At 42.9% G+C, this 26,088-nt stretch overlaps 1 protein-coding gene across 6 annotated transcripts in view; it reads left to right on the top strand.

Moving 5' to 3' along the window:
* The window catches only part of USP7 (ubiquitin specific peptidase 7), an 81,215-nt gene extending 57,195 nt beyond the window's left edge, over nt 1-24,020 (top strand). For 5 of the 6 annotated variants that reach the window (XM_080981475.1, XM_080981476.1, XM_080981474.1 and 2 more), the window contains 25 exons: nt 604-658; nt 2,143-2,223; nt 2,325-2,415; nt 3,112-3,194; nt 3,359-3,468; nt 4,940-5,096; nt 6,446-6,590; nt 6,844-6,974; nt 8,260-8,394; nt 8,512-8,613; nt 9,781-9,886; nt 10,819-10,917; nt 11,368-11,460; nt 11,683-11,750; nt 12,439-12,539; nt 13,915-14,068; nt 14,807-14,874; nt 16,801-16,909; nt 17,000-17,077; nt 17,685-17,785; nt 18,705-18,804; nt 19,400-19,519; nt 19,925-19,996; nt 21,813-21,903; nt 22,435-24,020. In XM_080981475.1, the coding sequence (XP_080837601.1) occupies nt 604-658; nt 2,143-2,223; nt 2,325-2,415; nt 3,112-3,194; nt 3,359-3,468; nt 4,940-5,096; nt 6,446-6,590; nt 6,844-6,974; nt 8,260-8,394; nt 8,512-8,613; nt 9,781-9,886; nt 10,819-10,917; nt 11,368-11,460; nt 11,683-11,750; nt 12,439-12,539; nt 13,915-14,068; nt 14,807-14,874; nt 16,801-16,909; nt 17,000-17,077; nt 17,685-17,785; nt 18,705-18,804; nt 19,400-19,519; nt 19,925-19,996; nt 21,813-21,903; nt 22,435-22,541 (2,557 nt within the window). In that variant the 3' untranslated portion in view covers nt 22,542-24,020. The remainder of the gene's footprint in view (nt 1-603; nt 659-2,142; nt 2,224-2,324; nt 2,416-3,111; nt 3,195-3,358; nt 3,469-4,939; nt 5,097-6,445; nt 6,591-6,843; nt 6,975-8,259; nt 8,395-8,511; nt 8,614-9,780; nt 9,887-10,818; nt 10,918-11,367; nt 11,461-11,682; nt 11,751-12,438; nt 12,540-13,914; nt 14,069-14,806; nt 14,875-16,800; nt 16,910-16,999; nt 17,078-17,684; nt 17,786-18,704; nt 18,805-19,399; nt 19,520-19,924; nt 19,997-21,812; nt 21,904-22,434) is intronic. The other variant, XM_080981479.1, reaches the window with a different exon arrangement.
* Nucleotides 24,021-26,088: the final 2,068 nt, after the last annotated feature.

Raw genomic sequence — 26,088 nt, 5'->3', positions numbered from 1 at the left:
AGGTGCACTCCCAGTACCAGTCAGTACCAGTGTGCTTTCAAAGGGGATTGCCCCATTAGTGCAAAACAGTTTGCATTGAAACCCCTTGCTAAAATGGGTGGTGGTGGTGCAAAATGGGGAGCCCCGGTTTCAATGCATACCTCTAATGGCGCAAGCCTGTTTGGAAGTGCTCTCCCACCAACAGTCAGGTGATTTTTCAAAGGGAAATCAGGATCAATTTTTCTTTGAAAGTAAAATTTGTGCCAGTTGTGCTAAGCCTTTAAGCCCAAGGGCTGCATTAGCTATTAGGCAATCTCCCCACTGCAGTGCTGGGCTTGCTTGAGATATATGCAGATGCACTACACACACACACAAAAGATATGGAGTGGCAGGCCATTTGAAATGGTAGTCGTGATCTAGGTCACAGGTTTTCTGCCCGTGCTTCATGCACTTACGTGTCCACACATGAAAATAATGGTTCATTCTGGGATTTCATAAGTTGCACAGTCTTTCTTAGATGGGCTTTTTGTTGGTGTACAGCACGAGGTATATTTTTAATAACTTCACAATTGTTTTCAAATGTGGCCATTTTATAAGTGCCTTTTTCCCCACTATTTAATAAAGATGGGAGACGTTAGACAGCTTCATGCAACATGACGTTCAGGAACTATGTCGAGTGGTATGTATTTCCCCTTTTTCTGTTCAAGATTAGCATACAGTTTTGTTGCAGTTATGCATATCATGTCACTCACAGGGTAATCCAGAGGGAGGCTGTTCCACACAAGCCCCACTGAAATGAACAGAAGTTGCAGAATATCTCCTGGTTTGATTAGGCTGTGCAAAATTGCTTCTTGCTAGATTGCACCCTAAATCATCTTTTACTTATACTCAAGGTTTAGTTAGAGCCAGTGATCAAATTTAATTTAATTTTTGAAATCTCAGCCCTGGAATTTGTGTAGACATTATTGGTGTCCTGCCCTATATGTGCAGAGTTGTGTTTCCTGCGCCTAGAGGAGGAATATCTGACAGGGGGAAAACCTTAAATTTTAGAACGCCTCTGAGTAGGGTCTCTTTATATTTCTGTGTTAAGAAAGTGCCACCCTGAGGCATTCAGGACCTTTAGCTAGAATTAAAGCTAAACAAATAATTATCTGTTAAGAAAGCAGAAGTAGCTTGAAGTGTTGAGAGGGTGATCTGAAAGCACTGTAGTTTGGAGGCAGTAATGGCCTGGATGAGGACCAAAAAACTGAAGTTGAAATCCCACTTGGGTAACACTGTGGATTGGGGGTTCCTCCAGTCTTGGAATTAAGTGGATAGCCTGTCTTGGGTGGGATTCTTCTCCCTTAGAAGGGCAGGTTCATAGCTTGGGGGCACTCTTGGATCTAGATCTGCCATTGGCTTCAGTGGCACAGAGACCCTATATTGGGATACAGTTGTTGCTGGCTAGAACAGCTCTGGATGACTGCAGTGAGGTTTATACCTAAGGCTACCTTTGAAGACTGCTTGGAAGCTGCAGTTAGAGCATAATATGGCTGCCAGAATTTTGACTGGCATAGCCAGCAGGTATCTCATAATACCAATTCTGACATATTTGCATTTGTTGCCTGTATGCTACAGAGCCCAATTCAGTGTGTTTGTATATAAAGATTTAAATGACTTAGGATCCCAAGTACCCGAAGGAACTCTTCTCCCTATTGCAACCAGCCTGTGTTAAGATCTGTAGCAGAGGCCCATCACTGGGTGAAATACATGGTGCCACAAATGCCAGTGCTGTTGACCTTTCAGCACCAGTTAAAGTTGTACCCAGAATTTTTAAGGATTTTGTTTTACTCCCAGCTAGCTGTATCTGAGTTATTAACTCGCTGCTCAGTGAACAAGCCAGTTGGATTTTAATTCATGTTTTAATTGCTATATTTGTATTATTTTTGTATGTCATGGTATTTTTTGGCGGTGTTGTAACCCGTTCCTGGGAGTCATGACCTGATGGATGGATGGATGGAACAGAATAAAATAAATGTTGCAGTGTTGCTGGAACTGAGGGGAGGTGGGCCAGATCTGGATGGGAGAGCAATGGGAGCCCCCATGCCCCACCCAGCTTCATTTAAAGGGTATATAAATTAAATAAATGTGTGTTTCCAATACAAACTTTCTGCTTTCTTTCAGTTGCTTGATAATGTTGAAAATAAAATGAAAGGCACCTGTGTAGAAGGCACTATCCCTAAATTATTCAGGGGGAAAATGGTGGTATGTATTTGGTTTAAAAGCTAACTTTGAGACACTGTTTGTGTGTGTTACTTTTGTTGTTGGTATGCACTGATATCTCTCTACCCTATTTTTGTTTGCAGTCTTATATCCAGTGCAAACACGTAGACTATCGTTCTGAACGAATAGAGGATTATTACGACATTCAGCTAAGTATAAAGGGAAAGAAAAGCAGTAAGTATATAGTTTATAAAACCATGTGGTTTAGATAAGCCCTTTTTTTCCTGAGATATTCAGTGCCTGCTATATGTTGTCTTCTTGAGAATCAACCCTAACCCATCCCCCAAAAGCATCAAGTTCAAAGAACCTGAGGGGCATTCTCCTTCCCTCTGGGCTTTGGCTTGGTTGAATCTGTTGCCCTACAAGCACCTTTTGTGCTGGTGCACCTAGTCTCTGCTGTGAGGCATGGGACTGGACAGTGGCATCTGGGTAACTTTTAAATATCTGATTCTCTAGAACTTTTCAACCTGACAAGCGGGTTTGCTACGCTTATTTTTCCTTGGAGATATGTTGACACCTGAACCAGGTTGTACCAATTCAGTTAATGCAGTCTTTCTCTTGCCCGTGTTAATAGTCTCCCCACATGAGCAGGGTATGAGTCTGCAACCAAGGCTCCTGGCTGAGATTTCTCTCCAGTTACTAATGCCTGAATAGGTCTAGCTTCCACTGACTGATTATGACAGATACAGAGTTGAGCAGGGCTGTTCATCCTGGATCTTCATTTTATTTGACCCGCACTAGTGTCACCACACAACTGGGGTCTGGGGACTGTGCTGGGTGCTTGAATGTGGTATTTCTCTCTTCCTGCACATGGACCCTCTGTGTGTAATTGGTAACGCCTCCTTTCTTCGTACCCCTTCTCTTTTTCAGTATTTGAGTCCTTCATTGATTATGTTGCTGTGGAACAGCTGGATGGGGATAATAAATACGATGCAGGAGAACATGGTTTGCAGGTATGCTACTCCTCATGGAGGTCTGTGTGATAACAAATGTTTTCAGGATAGTCCTGCATGCTAAGTATCATGTTGGTAACCTCAGTTCTGTAAGTAAAGTTATTGTTTCAGAGGGTGATGTCAATTCCACCATTAATGCAGATGTTTCTTTCTTTAACATGCAGGAGGCAGAAAAAGGTGTAAAGTTCTTAACGCTGCCACCAGTGTTGCATCTACAACTCATGAGGTTCATGTATGATCCCCAGACTGACCAGAACATCAAGATAAATGATAGGTAATCAATACTGTGTTGTATTAAAGCCAAAAATTAGATACCTGTTAATGCTAAATTCTTATCAGAATTCTAGCTTGCCACATTTAAAATTTATTCTGAAAAGCCAAAGAACAGCAGCAACACACAGCCCAAGGTAACGGTGATTCCAGAACATTGACTTAATTTTGCAGTCTTGTTAATTATTGTTTGTAATCTAATCATTGTGTGTAAAAGGATTTATCTTCAGGAAGCATGGAGATAAATTCTTTTCGCCCAGCATTTTTTCCAAATTCCTGTTGTGTACAACACTTAGACACATGGAAATTAGTGGACATGACTAACTGAGGCCCAGGAATGTAAACTGGTCTACTTTGAGGAGAACTTCAATCAAGAACAATGCATAAGTACAACACATAGGTGTTAGATAGTGCACAGTGATATTTGCATTGATGTTATGAAACAGATTTCAGATGGAATATGTCAGCTGCAATTCTGTGCATAGTTACACATACATAGATAGGTCTAGAATGAGTTGAGGACTCCCAGTGCTGGCACAAGGTGTGTCTTGCCATCTTGTGCCCCTCCATGTTTTATGAAGATAGTTAGCTGAGTGGCAGCATACATGTTTTGCATGCTGAGGGCCCAAAGCTCAATCCTTGGCATTTCTAGGTAGGGCTGGAAAGCTCCTTTGTCTGAAACCTTAAAGAGCTGCTGCAAGTCACTATATACCAGGGTTGGGGAACCTGTGAGCCTCCAAATGTTGCTTGACTCCCAGCTCACATCATCCCTGGTCGTTAGACATGCTAGCTACAGGGAATTGGAATCCAACCTCATTTGGAGGGCCACAACTTAGACACCCCATCCCCCAGTATGTAATAGTGAACTTGATGGACTTGCTTGTTTTGGTATAAAGCATCTTCCTACACCTGTCTTTCTCACCTTTGTCAAATGGGGTAAAGATATTCAGCTTCACTCTGCATGCCTTCTGCAGGCTGCTGCTTTAGCTGTTGCAACGCTAGCAGAAGCTAATGCAGTAACAGCTAAAGGTTGGGATGGGGCAGAAATCAGCACAAATGGAGACAGAATTAGAGCCAATGTGGGGAAACATCCCTGCAGCATTGTGTCTATGCATTTTTGCAACGCTGAATAAAAAGTCATTCATCTGCTCTTGGTTCTCCACTGCATCTTTGCGTGCAGTTATTGGAAACAAGAGTGTAGTCTCAGAGCCTACAAAACTACTCCTTGAACCATGACCTTTGGCAACACCCCATAGGATTCTTCCTTTGATTGCAGAAAGTTTTGTGCCAGTAAAATGTAGCACCTATGAGCCCAGTTAGTGCAATTGATGTCAGAAATGATGTACTTACAATTTTTCAACCTTTTCTTGTTCCAAGAGTTGTTTGTCAGCATTCATTCACAAAAATAGTTCTTTTTAAAAATAAAAATTAGCCACATGTAACACACTCTTTTCCCCCAAAAAAATGAAAAACAGGTTTGAATTTCCAGATCAGCTGCCTCTTGATGAATTTTTGCAAAAAACAGACCCTAAGGATGCTGCAAACTACATACTTCATGCAGTGCTAGTTCACAGTGGAGATAACCATGGTGGACATTATGTCGTTTACTTGAACCCTAAAGGTGATGGAAAAGTAAGTAATGAAAAAACAGCCAACCTTTTAAGTATAGCTCCATGAAGATATTCTAGTATCCTTTTAAAAGCCTGCTGAAAATCCTTTAATAGAGCAACTTTGAAACCTTAGCTTAAGGTTTTTGTTACAATATAGGCTTCTAAGAAGGAGAGTCTACTCCAGAGAAAATGTACAGGTCAAGTTCCACAAATACATGGCATGGTTGGCTCACCTTTACTTCTGCTGGTGGCCTCTCCTGCCTCATAGAGTGTTACTCTGGAGGGCCCCTTATATTTGGGCAGGGAGGGTGCACTGTCAAAGACAGCGGGAAACTGCAAAATCTCTGTGTAAGCCTGAGCATTTTGCTTCCACGCTTACTGCTCTCCAGAAAATACTGCTTACTGCATTTTGTATTCTGATACGGCCTATGACTAATATAGAAATAAGACTGATCTGGAGCTTTAGGGCAGGAATGGGGAACCTACTTCTCTCCAGATACAACCGGACTCCAACTCCCATCATCCCTGATAACTGAAGCTTATAGGAGTTGGAGTCCAACAACATCTGGAGCCACAAGTCCCCCCATTTTCTCTTTAAGATAACTAACTGCACATTGGTAGCATTTGATTGCAGTAAGCTGAGAGGAGGACCAGGGTTATGCTTGTTGCAATATGAAGTTAATCTTGAAGGCATATTTATGTACCAGCAAGTCAGCTAAAGGAAGCCCAGCCTAGCATTTTTTAGACTTCATATCACCCACCTGCGTTCTGTGTATCAGTTGAAGAACCACAGTGAAAGAAACGCTACTTAAATTTGTGTTTTTAGAATCTCAAGTTATATTTCTCTTCTGCTTCATTAAATTCAACTTAAAGCTATGCTTCTGGGGGTGGTTTGGGGGGAAATTGCAGCTTAGTGCTTTGGAGAAAACAATGATGGCTTTTGATGTAAGATGGCACACTAACTTATATTTCTCATTGAAAGAAAACTTTAACTGTTTTGGTTTTCCATTTGACCAGTTCTGTGAGGTATGCCACATTTACCATTTTAAAAGTGGGAAACTTAAGCTAGGAAGGAGACTTTACTGCCCGACAGAAGCAAGGCCAGCTCTCTTGATTGGACCACGTCACATATAAGCTGATTTCTCTTAATTAAGGCTTAAGGTTGACTGAGGTTTCAGGAAAGTTTTGTAATTTGAATGACTATTTGAATAGTTCATTTTTTGTACTATCAGTTTTTAATATTGCATCCAAACCATTATCATGTTCTTCCAAGGAGATAGATATGCAATTTTTAAAGACATTTTAGGTTAGATTATACATATGATGCTTAACTCTGTCAAATGTTGTTTGTTTGTTTGTTTTCCTTTACAGTGGTGTAAATTTGATGATGACGTTGTATCTAGATGTACAAAAGAAGAAGCAATTGAGCATAACTATGGAGGCCACGATGATGACCTATCTGTACGGCACTGTACCAATGCATATATGTTGGTTTATATCAGGGAGTCAAAATTAAGTACGTATCTTTTCTTCACTTCTGGGTAGCACCAGGGATCTTCTTTCAAAATATACAGCAGACACTCACAATTAAACTCCCAAGTCTGTATGCATGCAAACCAATGATGATTGGTTGAGCTGGGGTGCAGGAAGGATAGTGTTTGCATGAATATTACATATCAAAAAATCAGGGTTTTCATCGTGCTTGCTGCTTTTGTTTGGATGACAGTATTTGAAAAGGCGCAATAATTGTCACACTTCGTATGTTCTAGGTGAGGTTTTGCAAGCAGTCACTGATCATGATATTCCTCAGCAACTAGTAGAACGGCTGCAAGAAGAAAAAAGAATAGAGGCTCAAAAGAGAAAGGAGAGGCAAGAAGCCCACCTCTACATGCAAGTACAGGTAAGCTTTGCCACCCCAGGATCCTTTGCCTGGAAATACATACCAGTTCCTTTTGCATTATTTGTTGATAATGTTCACATTTGTATCCCACTGTATATGGATGTGAGTTAGGTTAGTCTGAACGAAAGCAGCCCAAGGTCAGCTTCATGGTGTTTAAACCTGAACCTCTCCAGTCAAAGTCCAGCACTCAGCTACCTGGTGTCTTGTGCTGATAACCACTTAGAATCCTATTTTGGCATTAAGTGCTTTATAATGAATAAGAAACTGTGTCCAACTCAGTTATCCTCAAAGAGTAGAACCATTGAAATGAATGAACCTCAGTTAGTATTGTCCATTAATTTCAGTGGGTACGCTCTGAGTAGGACTAGCAACGAATGCCACCTTCTGCTCCAAACTGACCAGTATGGTTGGGTTTAAATTGTGGCATGGCCAAGAACATCACCTGTTTTGTGTACTTGCCATTTATAATGGCTAATTGTACATGACACTCTTTTTCCAAGTTCCCAAAACAATGTATATAGATTCCCTCTCAATTCCTTGTGATAATTTTTATTAATATAAGTTAACATTATTACTCTATCTTACGTATGTGGAGCTGCGGCTGAAAGAGAGTGACTTGCCTATAAGAGCTTAGATGTCAGCCAGGGACCTCTAAGTCACAGTTCATGCTTCGAACCACAGTAGTACCCCAGTTTTCACTGCAGATGTTTGTACACTAGCTTGCACTGTTACAATTGTAGGATGCCTGAAAATTTCAGCAGAACTGCCTTGGCAGGAATCCTTATGCTTGCTACAAGAAATAACCACTTTGTGGGCTGGCCTTCACCGCATATAGCCATAGGAATGTTAGACTGCAGGATATTCTTACTGAGCAGTGTAAGAGCCCCTTGCTTGAGCCTTCTGTACTAAGCAGAAGTCATTGAAAACACATGAGCACAGCTGTGATGCTGGAACCCAAACTGGGTATTAATGTTGGCATAGGGAAACCTGGTCCTTTTGTGCTACTGCTAGGATCCTCACACTGGGATTTACATGGGTCGGGGGCATGCCATGATCCTATAAGTCAGGTGTGGAGAAACTTTGGCCCTCCAAACGTTCAGCTCTGCAACTCCCATCAGCCTCAGGAAGGGACGATAGGACTTGTAGCTGAGCTACATCTGGAGCACCAAAAGGTTCCTCAATCCTGTGGCGTGGTAAGGCCTTGAAGCAAAGAGGCTAAGCTTCAGTTGTGAACTCCTGCAATTGCTTGGCGATTTCAATAACAAATCATGTTTTGTAATTTCAGATAGTAACAGAGGACCAGTTCTGTGGCCATCAAGGCAACGACATGTATGATGAAGAAAAAGTGAAATACACTGTGTTCAAAGTGCTGAAAAATTCAACACTAGCAGAATTCGTTCAAAACCTGTCTCAAACAATGGTGAGCTTTCTGTGAGAGACCTTAGCCAATCAGTTGTGTTACTTTTTATGGAACCGTTTGTAATTCTGTAATGACTGACCTCTTTCTAAATGTCACCCCCCACCATCACCTTTGTAGGGCTTTCCACAAGATCAAATACGGTTGTGGCCAATGCAAGCCCGAAGTAATGGGACAAAAAGGCCAGCCATGTTAGACAACGAAGCTGATGGCAATAAAACTGTGAGTGTGCCGTGGTAGAGGGAATGTTAATTCTAAATTTTGTTGTAGCACTTATGCATTGAGCAGTAAAACATGCACCAGTGAAATAAGAGATTCTTTTTCTTAATACATGTCAGTGAAGTCCTGGTTGAATGTTTAATTCTTTTGTAACTCGGGTCCTCTAGAAAGTTAATAATCATTTTATAACCTCTTGATAATAGGGCAGCGTTTCCAGAACTTCAGTAGAATGGGATGTAAGGAATTGTCTCATCTGGAGGTTGGCAAGATTGCTGTTCAGATGCCAGAAAGGCATGACTTGTTTTGAAATGTTAGAACACCTATCCTTGCCTCAGTGCATTCTCATATAGGGGTGAGGGTAGAGGTGGATACTCAGCAGGATCTAAACAGAGCCAAAACATGGATCTCATTGTAGAGATGTACTTCACTAGGAAAATGCTTTATCACTGCCCCTTTAGATGGATGTAGTGAATGGCGACAACTTCTATAGCTTTGAAAGGGGGTTAGATAACTTCACAGATTAAAAGTTACTAGCCACATTGACTTTGTTCTATCTCCACCGCGGGAGGCAATATGCCTGTGAATACAGGCAGGGCCTCCCCACTTGTGTGTGATCAGCACGCGCACTCCCACTGACAGACGCACCATATTTAAAGCCAAAAAGAGGCGGGGGCAGAACAGGGGAATCCCTACTCATGCACATCCTGGTATAGAACCTCGGTATAAGTGGGGATTCCTCTGTACCAGTTGCTGGGAATGTTAGTTGGAAGAGAGTTGTGGCATGAGAAGGGGTGTGTGATTGCACACTTCCCATAAGTATCCGTTTGGCCACTGTGAGACCAAGGTGGTAGACTAGATAGGCCATTGGCCTGATCCAGCAGCCAGGCTCTTGTCACATCTCTATATTTCAGGGCACCTTGATCAATGACTCCGGCAACCTATTTGTCCAAAAATTATTATTATTTTCTCTAAGCAGCTGTGCGGCTGATGTAGGCATGTTTGTTTGTCATCTTTTTATCTCGCCCCTCCTCTAAGTAGTCCACAGCAGTATTTCACACTTTCAAACAACCTGATGCCACCATAACAAATATATACTGAATAAAGCATTTCTTCACAGTGTGACCTCTTCCCCTCCCCACCCCAATCTGGTGTCTTTCCTTAAATTCACAGATGATTGAGCTCAGTGACAATGAAAACCCATGGACAATATTCCTAGAAACTGTAGATCCAGAAATGGCTGCTACAGGAGCAACATTACCCAAGTTTGACAAAGACCGTAAGCATACGTTTAAGATGTTGACCTGATTCCTAAGATCCTTGTGGCTAACTTCCCACATATCCAAGTTATTTTGTGTGTGTTTGTTATCACCGAGAAAATCATTCCCCTCTCCCCGCAAAATAGCAGTTCCCTGTACCACATGGCAAGCTTCTTTTAAACCTGAGGGAAGTTTCGCATGTAGTGTCCATTATGCTCTGGGAATCTTTCATTCAAGGCGAAGAAGTCAAAAATTCCACTAGGAATACCCAAGCCATTTGGATCCCAGCCATTGGAATGTACAGAAGCTTATGACTTTTGTATCCATTTTGCTTGGAAGTGGAGTGTACAAGTTTTCAGGTGACACAAAGTTGTTCTGAGAGTGAATAAATAGCTGTCACTTTGAAATTACAGCACAGACTGCAAATTTGCATTTTAGAAATCTCTTTAGGTAGATAAGAGCCTGATAATAAAAACTCTTTTATGCTTAGGATAGTGTTCAATGAAGTAGTTCTATTATCTCAAGGACTTCTGGCTGTGCAACAGAACTGCCCATCCTCCCAACCCTCTCATCATCCTGTGCCCCTTTCTAAATCTGTTTTGTGATTCTCCCCAACCCTCCAGAACAGATTTGGTAGGGCATGGAGAAAGGAAAGGGAAGAGTTCTGTTGCACTAAGGCAAGGATGTGGAACCTTTTTTTTCAGTCTGAGGACCACATTCCCTTCTGGACAACCTTCTGAGGGCCATGGTTGGCATGTGTCTGTTTCTGGAGACAACGGAGGAGTGCACCTTTGGGGGGTGAAGTCAAACTGTTGGAAGGTTACAGCGCCTGCTGTGGCTGTAGACACTGATGTGGGAGAGACATGTTTTGTTGCAGCTGGGGCATGTGAAGGTGTCCGGTTGTGCTGCTGCAGAAGTACCATGGCGTTTCTTCTCTCTGCTCTCCTCCTAGTGGTCATTCCTCCTGTGGTCACTGGTACGGATGCACGAACTGTCTGTCTGTCTCCAGGCACTGTCTGCAGTCATCTCCAAGGGATTCCCACACGGCAGGGTAGATATTGCCAGCCTTCATGTCATATTTGCAGACGTCTTTGTAACGCAGAATTGGTCTGCCAATGGGCCTGGTGCACCTGGGTGGAAGAGTGAATGTAAATTTTACCTTTGTGTACAGTAGGTTCATTTCTGCAGGTACACACCCCTCTCTATCGTCCATTCAGAGAAAAATGGTATTATCAGAGTTTAAGGACTCATTCCAACTGGGCAAACCATTTTGGCTGAAAAGTAAAACCAGTGAGGGGTGGGGCCTGAAGGACCATATTTGGCCCTTGGGCTAGAGGTTGTCCACCCCTGTGCTAATGGAACTACTTCATTGGATAACGAAGTATCCATACCATTTCCCCTCTTCTTGATTTAAAGAAAGTGTTCCTTAACCTGCACAAAAGTAACTTGTCCTCAAACGGAGGCTTTCTTCTGCTACAAACTTTTGTTTCTCAATTTGTAGATGATGTAATGCTGTTCCTGAAGATGTATGATCCAAAGACACGGAGTTTGAATTATTGTGGACATATCTACACACCTATATCCTGCAAAATACGTAAGTCCGCAAGGTTCTAGTTGCAAAATGCTGTGAAACTACATATGTTAGTGCTACAGCCTACCTGAACTCAGCTGGTTGAGTAGCTTCATCATTTTATCTTTGTTGTGTTATAAACTTGAAGATGGAATGTTTAAAAAGCAGGATGTTGTAAGAAATGTCTGTCCCCTCCCAAATTTGGAGTAGGAAATGGTAAATACTCTTTCTTTCTTTTCCTTAAAGGTGACTTGCTGCCGGTTATGTGTGAAAGAGCAGGATTTCCCCAAGAATCTAATCTTATCCTCTATGAGGTTTGAATCACTTACTATTCCTTAAGCTAGGTCACAATGTTATGCTTGTTCGTTTAGAAACTTTTGCTGAAGTACTGTGTATCATTACAACAAAGGAGTCTCAAAATTCCATGATGGCAAGATAGACACAATGCAACCTGAACTAAGGAATTTCTTGAAAAATTGAATTTCTGTAAAATTACTTTCTTTAAAATGAAAAGCTCACATCTAACAAAAACTACACAGTTTCAGACTGTTACAAAATTGTTCCCTAGTGTCAATAATGTGATTATACCCCCCCTAAAATACACTATTTGAATAATAAATTTCACCCAGCTTAAAAATACTTTGTGGAATCCAGTGTTGCTCTATTATAAACATCATTAGGTGAATCCCGCCTACTGCTCAGAGTAGACCCATTGAAATTAATGAACCTTCCTGGTTTGCTTCTTCTCTTGTGTAAAAGGTCTGTGTGTAATCAAAATGATGCTTCATGTTTTGGCTTATGAAGCTGAGATGTCATTGTCTGCACTTTGTCTTTGGAGTGTTTGGTGTGTGTACTATTGATACCTCTCCTTGTGGCTGCTGTCACAGTACACTGTGTATGTATGAATGGAAACAACACAACATTTTAAAATTTGGATTGGAAGGAAATTTGTTCCTCCTTGATGATAACTGTCTTGTGATATCTCTTTCCTTTTTGCCTCAGGAAGTTAAGCCGAATTTAACGGAGAGAATTCAGGACTATGATGTTTCCCTTGACAAAGCTCTTGATGAACTCATGGATGGTGACATCATTGTGTTTCAAAAGTAGGTTATCACTGAGGCTTACTACAATCATTCACCACACAAGCTTTGCAGTGCTTTTTTAAAAATAGAATCGGTATAGAAGTCTGCTTGATAGCTTGAACCAGTGGTCAGGAACTACCAACCCCTCCTTGTCCCTGCACCTACCTGTCCTAGATAGGCTAAAGTGGAGAAATCTCCCAGGCAAATTTGATTATTGTTGTGTTCAGGGCAGGGGAGTGTGGCTTTGGCAGGTTTGGGGGCAGCTGGAAGAAAGATGGAAGAGAATAAAGTGGGGAGAGAAACGGGTAGCAAAAAAGGAAAATATGTGGCTCACCATCAGCTCCAGTACTACCCACTGCTGATTCTGGCCTCACTCGCCCTGGTTTGTGGAATGCAATCCTTGACATAAGGTTCCCAATGCTGGTTTGAACCTACAAAGACTCTGTTTTCATTTGTCACATAGATGATGTAATTTTCACCATAAATGGTTTATTTGGAGGGAGCACTGTGTCAACCCCCTGTTTCCTAGAGGAATAGGCTCATGTATGTTCATATAGATCAGTGGTTCCCAAAGTGGGCAGGTCTTTCCCCAGGCAGGCGGTGGGATTACCTGAGGGGGGCACTAAGAGTCATGGGGGGCAGCAGGGGGTGTTGAAGTTGGGTCCCTCCAAGTGTGTGGATTGTTTATTTATGATTGACCAGTCTAGAGCCTAGAGCAAACAGCTTCCTCGCTTCATGCTTAAACTTGCTGCTCTTAATCGCATTCAAAATGATTTCCTTTGGTCATGTTTGTTTGTTTGCATTTATTATTCTGAGTTGTCACAAGTCACAAGTTGGCCAATTATTGGTAATAGCTATTGATTTTCCTATAAATTAGTTACAGTAGGTGGAGGTTTGTGCATATTTGGTAAGAGGTTATATATAAATATTTTAAGCTAATTTTCTTCACACTTATGTTTTCATTAGTAAGAATGTGTAAAGATGCTTTTCATGCAATATCATCTCTGGATCAAGTTCATAAATTTTGTTGAATTAATTAAACTAAATAGTTTCAAACTGGATTTTTAATAAATGTGCGATTCATTGTTATGGGTTTGAATTTTATTGTGTTATTATCTTCCTTAGTGGGTTGTGTAAACAGCTATTCTGAATAATAGGTAAAGGACACTGGGGATGAGTTTATGGAACCCCCAGGCAAGGCTAGGGAATGGCCCCAAAAGACCTGTCTGTGTTTTGTCTAGAAACTCCCTTTATGCAGCCCAGATCTATTCAGCTGCTTTGGATTATTTCTGAAGGCCATGCAAAAAGCTTCAAGGTTTTAAAGACTTCCTGCGTCATCTGAGCTTTTAAACAACCTTTGTGTAGTTAAACCAGCTGCGATCTTTTTTGTTAACAGGGATGACCCTGAGAACGATAGCAGTGAGCTACCAACAGCAAAAGAGTACTTCAGAGACCTTTACCACCGAGTTGATGTCATCTTCTGTGACAAGACCATCCCCAATGATCCCGGTTTTGTTGTCACATTATCCAACAGAATGAATTATTTTCAGGTACAGTAAGCCCCCAACTTACACAGGGGTTATCTTTGGGGAACTTGCCTAAAGCTAAAACCGTGTATAGTCAAAAAACATTGGGTTCCCTAGTGGGTGGGATTGCCAGAGCCTTTTTTCCTGGAAGCCTCCCTCCTTTCTGCCTCTTTTCTGCCATACACACACACACACACACTTTTTTTTTTTGCCGAGCGCATAAAGCTGAATGTGCATAAGTGAAATGTGCGTAAGTTGCGGGTTTACTGTATTAAATATACTCCCTTACATTTCCATCAATGAAATTAGGTGCAAAACCATCAGATTGGCGAACGTCTTTGAAAATAATGCCCCTTTATTCCAGATTGTGGTAGTCACATAAAATATTTCTGGAATGAGACATATGAAACTTGCTTTAAACCAGGCCAGACCGTTGCTTCATTTAGCTCAGTGTACCAGGTGGGGTATTCTGACAGTGCACCACCCTTCTCCAACTTGACATGTTATAGTCACCTCTTCCACTTTGTTCTCTCCTGCACGTGTACTGTAACTTTGTTCTTACTTAAAATTAAAGCAAACCATGAGCCCCGTCTTGTACTAAAAGGGCTCCAATGCTCATTAGCAGCAAGTATCTTTCAGACAAAAGTGAGAAAACCTAAGCATTGTGGACTGTTCCGAGTGTAATCTCAAATTCACTGTCTTACCTTTACCAAATACTGGGCTTCTTTCTATTCTGATTTTTTAAAACATTTATTTTCCTAGGTTGCAAAGACAGTCGCCCAAAGGCTGAATACAGACCCTATGCTACTACAGTTTTTCAAGTCCCAAGGGTAAGAAGCAATCATCTGAATTAATATTTCAGCTGTAGTGCCTTTTATGCAGTTTTAGCACAGTACAGTGGTACCTCTGGATATGAACGGGATCCATTCCGGAGCCCCGTTCGCATCCTGAAGTAAACGTAACACGCGCCTGCGCGGGTCGCGTTTCACCGCTTCTGCGCATGCGCACGATGCCATTTTTGAGCGCCTGCGCATGCATGAGAGGTGAAACCCGGAAATAACATGCTCCGTTACTTCTGGGTCGTCGCGGAGCTCAACCAGAAAATACTTAACTTGAAGCTACTTCAACTTGAGGCCACAGAGGGAAGTGAGAAGAAAGGGGGGGGGAATCATTTTTTAAATTAAAAAAATCCTGATTGGCTGGCTATCTGCTTGGCCAATCACAAGCAGCTAAGGGGGCAACCCACTAGAGGGCAGTCTAGCACTTCTTTTTGCCACATGCGTGTCCTGGTTTGTTTCTAGTGTAAGAGGGGAATCGCTGAAGCTCCTGTTTTTGACCACTGCTTGTAGCTGCCGCCAGTGCAGTGCTGTGCTAGTTGGCAGCCTGTGCGTGACTCCATAAGGCGCGGGGTTCAATCCACCCCAGTGCCTAGCAGATCAGGGCCTTTGGATGCTGCCGAGGGGTGCAGGGCCCGTCGGCAGCATCTGCCTGGCTCTGCAAGGCGCGGGGTGAAATCCACCCCAGTGCCTAGCCAAGCAGGGTCGTCTGGTACTGCTGACTTTCATCTAGTAAATAACTAAGTGCCTACTCAGAAGAAAGGGACGTGGGTGGCGCTGTGGGTTAAACCACAGAGCCTAGGACTTGCCTATCAGAAGGCCGGCGGCTCGAATCCCCGCGATGGGGTGAGCTCCCGTTGCTCGGTCCCTGCTCCTGCCAACCTAGCAGTTCGAAAGCACGTCAAAGTGCAAGTAGATAAATAGGTACCGCTCCAGCGGGGAAGTAAACGGCGTTTCCGTACACTGCTCTGGTTCGACAGAAGCGGCTTAGTCATGCTGGCCACATGACCCGGAAGCTGTACGCCGGCTCCCTCGGCCAGTAAAGCGAGATGAGTGCCACAACCCCAGAGTCGGCCACGACTAGACCTAACGGTCAGGGTTCCCTTTTTACTCAGAAGAAAGCTGCACTGAGTTCAGTGGGCCTTAACAGGTAAAGGTAAAGGGACCCCTGACCATTAGGTCCAGTCATGACCGACTCTGGAGTTGCGGCGCTCCTTACTTCCAGGTAAAGGAGCCAGGGCTCCTCCAGATGACAAGATCATTTTGCACTAGGTTAGTGAGGACCACTTGCTTTTTAAAATTCTCCCATATATACAGAAATCCCTGTGCGCCTTTTGCAGACCCTCCAAGTGTCTCTGTTTTCCAGAGGCAGTTCCTTTCTGGTAGGATGGTGGTGGTGGGGCACAAGAAGGAAAAAAGTTCGGAAGGGGGGCATGGTTGAGAAAAAATTAGGAAACACTGCCCTAGAGTAACCTAGTTCTGTGCCCTCTCCCCCAAATCTCCCAGTTTTGTCATATATAGAAAGAACATAATGAGAGGGAACCTTGCACAGACTAAAAGCTTGGGACAAAGCACAGTATCATAATTGCATCAATTAAAACACAAAACAGTGATGCAGCTTTTAACTCTTCCTCAAGTTTTATAGTCAATATGGTAAAAGTTATAGTAGCAGCACTGACAGTAATATGTCAGTCTTAAGATGATGGTCCAAGAAATTCTCTGCAGATGAATATGAGCCTGCCTAAGCCCTTCGTTTCTCATTAGAGGCCCTCTTCTGGGCCTTATGGCTATCTAAAGTTTAGTGGATAGTGACTGGGGTAGGGTAGGGGTTTTCTCAGTTGTGTCGCCCAACTGTACAGATTGTGAGCACTGAACTAACTTTGTGTTTCAAAAATCTTCTTTCCTGGCTTCCTTGTTCAGTTATAGAGATGGCCCAGGTAACCCTCTTAGACATAATTATGATGGAACTTTAAGAGATCTCCTGCAGTTCTTCAAGCCTAGACAGCCCAAGAAACTTTACTATCAGCAGGTAGGAGACTTCCTTGTCCATATATGGAGGAAGATTCTTTGGTTCACCTGCATAATGACAACATTTCTTTCCCCCCTCTCTCCTCCCTAGCTTAAAATGAAAATCACAGACTTTGAAAACAGGAGAAGTTTTAAGTGCATATGGTTAAACAGCCAGTTTAGAGAAGAGGTAAGTGGTTTTCCTTGAAAATATCGAACCTAGCCTGCAATCAAAGAAGTAGGATTGGACGATTAGTTTAAATGCATTCGCAGATTAAAATTTGCCCCACAATTGTTTCCTGTGAGGCAGTGATTGCAAAATATTGGTAAGTTACAAAATTTCAATTCTGACATCCCTTTTTCTCATAATGCAAAAATACAATGCCTTGATATTTCCAAAACTGAAAATGAGTTTTTTTCTGTCTAAAGTATTGATCTTTCATGTCATTACTCAGTGCCATAAAATTGTGGTTTCCCTATGTGAACTTCTACCTGAGTAATTGCACAACAGGGTTGCAATTTGTCCATTATGTATCGCATAAAGGGTGTAATTAATAGACAAGCTGTACGTGTTTTGAAGGGAAGTTGCCTATGTTGCAAGCCCCATGTTGAAAGTCATGGAAACAGATGTGCTCATTCATTTTGGTTCAGGGGAGTCCCTGGGCAGGTCTTGGCCCTTGCCTGTAGCAACAAGAACTTTTTATGTTCTATGCTTCATTTCCTCGTGTTTCCCATAGCATTTTATTTCTTGACTGATTCCCTTCTCTCTCCCCCCCCCCCCTTTAATGTTTGTTTAGGAAATAACACTATATCCAGACAAGCATGGGTGTGTACGGGACTTATTAGACGAATGTAAAAAAGCTGTAGAACTTGCTGAGAGAGGTTCAGGGAAATTAAGGCAAGTGCTTGTTCATTTACTTTCATATCACTTCTTGAGAGGGATGTGTGGGTAGCCCTTAATGAATGTCACTCTTATGAAGGTAGTTCAATAAAGAAGCTACACTTCTCAGCCTGCTCCAAACAGATCGCTGCACTAGTCCTGCCCTGGACACCAGTTACCTGCTTGTGCATATAGGGAGTTCTTTGGACGAGGGGAGGGCAGGAACAGCACAGGGTTGCAATGTATGGACTGGGTGAGAAGGCCAGCCATAATCCCTTTTCCCTTTGCGACTGCTGTACACATAAGTAAGGCTTATGTGTGTACCTCAGTGCTTTTTTTGGGGGGGGGGATGCAGGGGTACGCATACCCCTAAACATTTTGTGAATCTAAGTTTGGCCTCATTGAGGGACATTATTTCAATATGAGTAGGGAAATGAGAGTACTCCTAAACAGTTTTTTTTAGAAAAAAGCACTGGTGTACCTAAACATCTTTACAAAACAGAATCTTTATTTTGTTGTAAACCTGGAATGCTTTCCCATATTCTTGAATGAATTCTTCCACAGTTCACCTAATAACATTCCAAATGTCAAATAAAGTATCTCCAGCATCAGACATTAACCAAAACTCCCTAAAGAAGTGGGAAACTTTTGGTCCTCCATATGTTGTTGGACTACAACTCCCATCGGTCTTGAGACCGAAGCTGGCAGGGGTTGATGGGAGATGTTGTTTAGCAACATCTGGAGGGCCAGATAATTAGCTCAGCAGAACTCTATGTCTACTCCACTTAAGACATTGGGTACCATCTACTGGGAGCTGCTTTTGCACAAGCCCAGTCAGTGCAAAAGGAAATTTGTCCCATGACGCTGTTGGTTTATATAGACCACTAACCCTAATACTTAGTGTTTTTACTTAATCTATTTCTCTTCTCTTGTTAAGGCTGCTAGAAATTGTAAGTTACAAAATAATTGGTGTCCATCAGGAAGATGAATTGTTAGAGTGTTTATCACCAGCAACAAGTCGAACGTTTCGAATAGAGGTCAGTGTGGTGTGAAATGTGAATATTTGAACTATCATAGTTAACAGCTCCAAGTTTTCGTTATTGAGGCCATTGGCAGACATAATGTGTCTAGAGCAGGATTCTAAGTTAGTTTAGTTAACTATGTCCATTTTTAAATTTCTGCTCCATTTTCTCTCTCTCTCTCTCTGTCTCTGTTTTAAATTTTATTTTATTTTAGCTGTGTTTTGTGCCCAATTTCATTATGTTAACACCACGTTTGGTTAAGCATTTTATAAATCTTTCTAAATAAAAAAACAAATAAATAGCAACAATGGATGGTGGCCATTCTACCTCATTAGCATTTGCAGCAACCTTCCCCAGCTAAGTTGCAGGTGGGTGGGGCTTACTTATTCCTACCCCAATGAAGAGGAACCAGGAAGTCTCCTTATCAGGGCCCAATTCATCTCTAGACACAAAGAGAATATTGAATAAATTGTGCTGCTGCTGTGGCTTTCATTATTTCATGAGTTTCATTTTTTAAAAACTCAGTTTCCATTTCTGGTGTTGTGTCTTCTTTTGTTTCTGGTGGTGCATCTGCCTGATGCGCAATGTGTGCTGCTGTCTTTGAATGCAGGAAATCCCCCTGGACCAGGTAGATCTAGATAAGGAGAATGAGATGCTCATCACAGTGGCTCATTTCCAGAAAGAGGTTTTTGGGACGTTTGGCACTCCTTTCTTGCTAAGGATACACCAGGTGAGAGTCCTGTTTCTCTTAACTATGTACTATTGCAACACAGGTGGTTTCTGGTAGCCTTCACCAATGTTGTGCCATCCTGGTTTGCTGCAGGGCACCACATTGGAGAAGACTGGTGTTGCTAGAAGGGAAAGTTTGTTGCATTAAATCGTGGATTATCCAGGAGTAGCAATAGTCACCTGCGGTCATTGTTTCTTGTATGCATATTTTATTCAGCTTCTGTGATTTGGGTGGCCTTACATAAATTGGTCATCTAGTTCCTTTTGTCTGTATTTAGAGGTTCGCTGATACCCAAGTTTGGCTAAGTACATTTTAGTACATGTTCAGTGGCATCTTTAGCCACATAGGTTTCAGAACTTGGGCATTGATTTTTTTGCACTTCTGGGGTTGTGCTTTTCTGCCTAGGGTGAACACTTTCGAGAGGTGATGAAGAGGATTCAGACAGTGCTGGACATCCAGGAGAAGGAATTTGAAAAGGTATTGCCTCAGCAGATCACTCAGGAAGATTTTGCTCAGCATAGCATAGCTTCTGAAGGGACCTGCGTCTTTTAGCCCTGCCAACATGAATGTCTCTTATAATTCTGCAAGTGCTCCTCTTCCCCCTGCGTCCCCACACAGGAAGTCGCTCTCTGCATATTTTGATGCTCTGCGATTTGAGGGTGGGATTTTAGGAAGTCCTGCCCGGTCTGGCATCAGCATCTGTGTATTGGAACCACCTTTATGGAAGTTGTTAATGTTTGACATTTTATTATGTTTTTATATTGTGCTGGAAGCCACCCAGAGTGACTGGGGAAAGCTAGCCAGATGGGCAGGGTATTATTATTATTATTATTATTATTATTATTATTATTACAGTGGTACCTCGGGTTACATATGCTTCAGGTTACATACGCTTCAGGTTACAGACTCCGCTAACCCAGAAATAGTACCTCGGGTTAAGAACTTTGCTTCAGGATGAGAACAGAAATTTTGCAGTGGTGGTGCAGCAGCAGCGGGAGACCCCATTAGCTAAAGTGGTGCCTCAGGTTAAGAACAGACCAGCGGAACGAATTCAGTACTTAACCCGAGATACCACTGTATTATTACTACTACTACAGTTGTACCTTGGTTTTCAAACAGCTTAGTTCTCAAACATTTTGGCTCCCGAACACCGCAAACCCGGAAGTGAGTGTTCCAGTTTGCGAACTATTTTTGGAAGCCAGACGTCCAACAGGGCTTCCGATTGGTTGCAGGAGCTTCCTTCAGCCAATCAGAAGCCGAGTTTGGTTTCCAAACATTTTGGAAATCAAACGGAATTCTGGAACGGATTCCATTCGACTTCCAACGTATGACTGTAGTATTATCATCATCATCATCATTATTATATCTTGCATATATCAATAGCTGGTAGAGCCCGGCCTCCCCACCCCCTGCCAGTCCCTGCACAGATGGTGAGAACCACTGAGCGAGCCCCCCTCCAAAATTAACCCCACCAAACACTTCCCATCAGGCCTGTATCACCTCTATCTTAATTCCCCATAATTCTGCCGGGGGGGCTCCACGACATTGTATTACGGGACATTAAAGATAGTGAATGCCTCAATCCAAGCAGCCACTGGGCTCCGCTAGGAAACGCAGTGGCACTGCAAGGTAAAGTAAAGTGTGAGTCAGTTGACAGCCACCTCAGTCATGGTGGCACAAGGAGGGGCAACACCAGGGGGCCATCTCCACTGGTGCTAGAATAGTGGGATCCTGCTTGTAATGTAATAGGAGATCAAATTTTACTGTCCTGGCAATGGGAAAGGCAAGAAGCCCAGCACAGCTGAACCTCCTGTGCCCTCCAGATGTTGTTGGATTCCAGCTGCTGTCAGCCCCAGCCGCCAGCATGGCTAGTGGAGGTCGCCAGGTTGCCCACCTTGGGAATTGGCACTTGTCTACGGTGTGTGTGTGTGTGGGGTGCTGATAGTAAACAACTAAATGGGAACACTAGCTTTGGCCTGTTTCCATGCTGTTTGTTAGAATCACAGATTTCGAAGGGACTCAAGTGTTGGATTCTAGTCCAACTCCCTGCAATGCAGGAATCTCTGCTAAAGCATCCATGACGGAGGGCCACCAACCTCTGCTTAAAAACCTCCAATGAAAGAGAGTCCACCACCTTCCAAGGGAGACTGGGTTGAGAGATGAGAGCCAAGAAAATGCAAGCATAAGACTGGGAGGCTTTGAAGTCTACGAAAATAATTTTCTTAACAATACTCCTTGAGAAATTAGCATTTGAGCTCTGACGTTTTTATTTATTTATTTGTTCTTTCTGAAGTTTAAGTTTGCCATTGTAATGATGGGTCGACACCAGTATCTAAATGAAGATGAATATGAAGTGAACTTGAAAGATTTTGAGCCCCAACCTGGTGAGTGTCCATTTATTTACTTTGCTTCTAGGAGGGGTTTATGTTTTTTTGGCTCCTTGAAGATCAGTGGGGCAGACTTCCATGTGTGGCATTTATTCTCTCACCTGCTCAATGTCTTGCCCTCCAAGGTGAACACAGCCCACCAACTCCGTATATTAGCATATGTTTTGTCATGGAAGCCTGCGTTAGAGTGACAACTTTACTCAGTGCAGCATCCAGTGAAGTTGTTCCATTAGTGCTAGGACTTGGCTGTGCAACAGAACTTCCCCTCTCTCTCTTCTTCCCATGGGCCCCCTAAATCTGTTCTGGGGGTTCCCCCGTTGCTGGTAGAGCTGAATCAGGGAGGACACGCACAGGGAGAGAGGACAGGGAGGGGAAGTTCTTCTCACTGACAGAACCACTCACTGAATGCCACCCTCAGTTCTTGACATTCTAAATTTTGTACAAAACAATCTGAAAGTGTGTTCATTCTGTCTCTCCCTCTCCCTCTTTCTCGCTTCTTTCTTCTTTGTTCTTCTTCTTCCCTTCCAGGCAACATGTCTCATCCCAGGCCATGGCTAGGGCTTGACCATTTCAACAAAGCCCCAAAGAGAAGTCGCTACACGTACCTTGAAAAAGCTATTAAAATCCATAACTGACTTACCCTCTCCAGTTTGTTCGAGGCAAAAGGGGCAACAATGTGTGTGTGTGTGTGCGTGCGTGTGTGCGTGTGTGTGTGTGCGCACCTTTTTAACAACTGTAGGACTTTTGGTACACGTGCACTCGGATCGGAAGTCTCCAGCAAGAGGATTTGCTGCTGATTTATTAATTTTATTTTGAGGCTGTTCAGTTTGGCTTCTCTGTATCTATTATTGACTGCCCTTTCTTTTCTTTTTTTCTTTTTGAGCAAAAATGAAGGTGTTTTATAAAAGCTTGGGTGCCAATGAGAGTTTTTATGGGAAATGTAAACAAAGTGAGATTGTCAGCATAAGAAGGAAAGGGTTGAGTTAGAGCAGTTGACATTGGCGAAATATTGTCTGTAGTACGTTAACTGGACAGCCTTTTCTGGCTGACCTCCCCCTCCCTTGCCCTCCCCTCCTTCCTCCCCCACTTCCCAAATGCGTGGTACCTGCCATCACTGCAGCTAGTTGGCGCTATGGTTAGGCTCACGCCCAATTTATTTCCTTCAGTTATATACTTTAAATGACATTTTTGTGCATTTGTAAATGCAAAGAGAAACTCACATCATCAATAAATAGCAATCTCTACTTCATTGTGTACACTGTTGGCACTTATTCGAGGGGGGGGGAGATTTTGTCTCTTCAATCAGCCTAGAATTTCTCTTTTTATTATTATAATATTATTATTATTATAAATAAATGGATTTTGAGTCAAATTTGTTTTTCTCACATCACCTTTTGCCAAGGAAGAAGTTGGGGAACCCCCCCGAAGGAGGTGCAGTGTATTTGTATCCCTTTAGAAACGGTTTGAGAGTAAAATCCCTTGGTTGCAGTGAGATTTACAAGCATAGTACCAACTTCCCAGAGAATCTGAAGAAGGAAAAGGCATCTGTTTTATAATTAATTTAGTTAATCTGGGAAGACATAGGAAGACAAAACAAAATAGCCTTTTAGCACTGAGGGCATGTTCACTAGCATTTAGTAAGCTGTTGACTTTGTAAAAAATACGGGGGTGGGGCTTGGGAGGGGGAAGAAAACAAATTGTATATTTAACAGAGGAACATGTACAATTTAACATTTGGGGTTCCTTTGGGGGGCGGCTGGGGGGCAGGGTGAGTCTGCAAGTGAATTTCACAGATGTCAATATTCATTGTGTGTAGTTTTATTTCAGTCCCCAGACTGCTTTTCCATTTTAGTTTGGAGCTACAAGCAGCCCCATGTGTCTCTCCTAAGTTTTTGAGTGCGGTAAAAATATAGAAGCAGCAATTTACACTCCCCCGCCCAAGATTATTTCTCATTCTTTCTCTTCTTCCCCCCTCCTCCATTCCCTCCTGCCAATATTTTATTTTGTTTCTGTAGCTGCGGTGTGCAACAATTCTTCCTGTATATTGCCTTTTTTTTCTTTTTTTGCTGGAAAAAAATGTTGTATGTTGAATAAAAATTTTCTATAAAATTTTACTTCAGTGAGTGATGGCCTGGACGTTGAAGAAGATTTCCACTCTCCTTGCAAGTTTTCTGAAGGTTTTGTTTAGACAGAATCTTCTATTTTTATTTTGCCAGTTAATCCACATTTGAAATCTGGCCTTAATTTAGGGATAAGAGTAAGTGTCATCCATTTATCATATTTGAACTTTGAGCAGCATCAGTTATCTAATCCTCAAAATGAAAGGCACTGCTCCAGAGGCATTGCCGTTTCTGGGTTCATACTGATAGGCAATAAAATGACTATGCAGAGCGGTGTCTGTAGCACGAAAGAGATGCGGTGGTGAAATTCATAGAGGACTGTCAAACCTCTGCAGCCAAGTAGTTCAAACTGCACTTGGGTAAATTCCAGAAACTCGGTGGGAACACTGGTCAGTTAACCACATTCATACTGAGAACTTAATCCTGTTGTGGTGCCATTTCCACTGATTCCACCTGCTTTCTTTGCCCTCTAAACACATTTCCACGGTGGCTCATAGAATTGTACAGTTGGAAGGGACACCAAGGTCATCTAGTACAGCCCCCTGCAATACAGGAATGACAGCTGATTGCTGATGCTGTGCTAGGCAGCACTCACAGACAGCATCAACTAGTAGACCTGCTTCCCAGTTTGAGAGGATGCCAAAGCTGCCCTCCACTCTCTGGGCTTCTGTCCCCATTTCCACAAACTGGCCAGCCCTGCAGGGGTGCCCCACTACAGCTCTCTTTCTCCCCTAAACATCTGGATCAGAGGAGGCACTCCCACACTAGTTTATGCACCTGGCACTATCAACTCGTAATTCCTTTTCTCAGTACAGTGGTACCTCGGGTTACATATGCTTCAGGTTACAGACTCCGCTAACCCAGAAATAGTGCTTCAGGTTAAGAACTTGGCTTCAGGATGAGAACAGAAATCGTGCTCCGGTGGCGCAGCAGCAGCAGCAAGAGGCCCCATTAGCTAAAGTGGTTCTTCAGGTTAAGAACAGTTTCAGGTTAAGTACAGACCTCCGGAACGAATTAAGTACTTAACCCGAGGTACCACTGTACCGCCTTCCTGCCAGCACACATCGAAAGGGACTTCCTTCTGCCTTGCCTTCTCTCTCTGTCTTGATAGTTCAATGGCTTTGGGGTGGGAGCGGCATATGGAATGCTTTCCACTGCCCAGGTTTTACAGCAGGAGTGGTGGGGAGGCTTTTTTTTCACCCCAGGGGCCAGATCCTTTTTGGTCCCCACCTCTGTGAGCCAGTTTTGACAAGCAGATGGTACAGTACAGCTGCCAGTCATCTTATGGCAGTGGACTAGGTGCCTGGGAACTGCAGTGCAAAGGGACTTTTCGAGCCCTGTGCTGGGGGCTTCCAGACATCAAGCATGGAACTCCGTTGGGAAACTCAGTTGCACAGTCAATCCCTGCAGAAAGCAGCTTTCCCAACCCCATTCCAGATGTCACGTATGACAAGCGGATGCCATTTGGGGTAAATTGCATTGTGGGCCACATTGGCCAGATGTTCTCCACATCTGCATCACTGGTTTGCACCATTATTTATGTGGTATATTTTCTGAGCGCCTCTTTTTCTTTTGCAATTCTCCCACCCACATACGATTTATGCCATATGAAGGGCTTGACTTCTTTATCACATCTCTGTGCCCCTGGCCATGGATTTGAAAACTGGTATTTATGGGGTGCTTTTCTTTTGTTCGGTATTTCTTTTCAAGAGGCACTCTTATTTCCCTGATCTTTTTTTAAAAAGAAGAAGAAGAAGAAAAGGAAGAATGTTCACTCTCGGTTCCCATGTACATGTTGGGAGCTTCATGCGTATGTAACACTATGTGCAGTTCAGACCTATCCAGTCCTCTTCAGGGACAGCGGTAGGCCTGTGTCCATGCCGTGCCTCAACTGACACCACTCCCTGGACTGTGAGAGTCTTGAAACGGTCATGGCAGAGCAGGGGGGTGGGGAACTATTTTCCATTCACCACTTATTGAATGGAGCAATAGATTTGATTTAAACTTTGTACAGAGCCTAGGGCTTGCCGATCAGAAGGTCGGCGGTTCGAATCCCCGCGAC

Source organism: Podarcis pityusensis, assembly GCF_964106645.2.
Source record: "Podarcis pityusensis genome assembly, chromosome: 14".
In the NCBI taxonomy this organism is placed as follows: domain Eukaryota; kingdom Metazoa; phylum Chordata; class Lepidosauria; order Squamata; family Lacertidae; genus Podarcis; species Podarcis pityusensis.
This window is presented reverse-complemented; position numbering and strand designations above follow the sequence as displayed.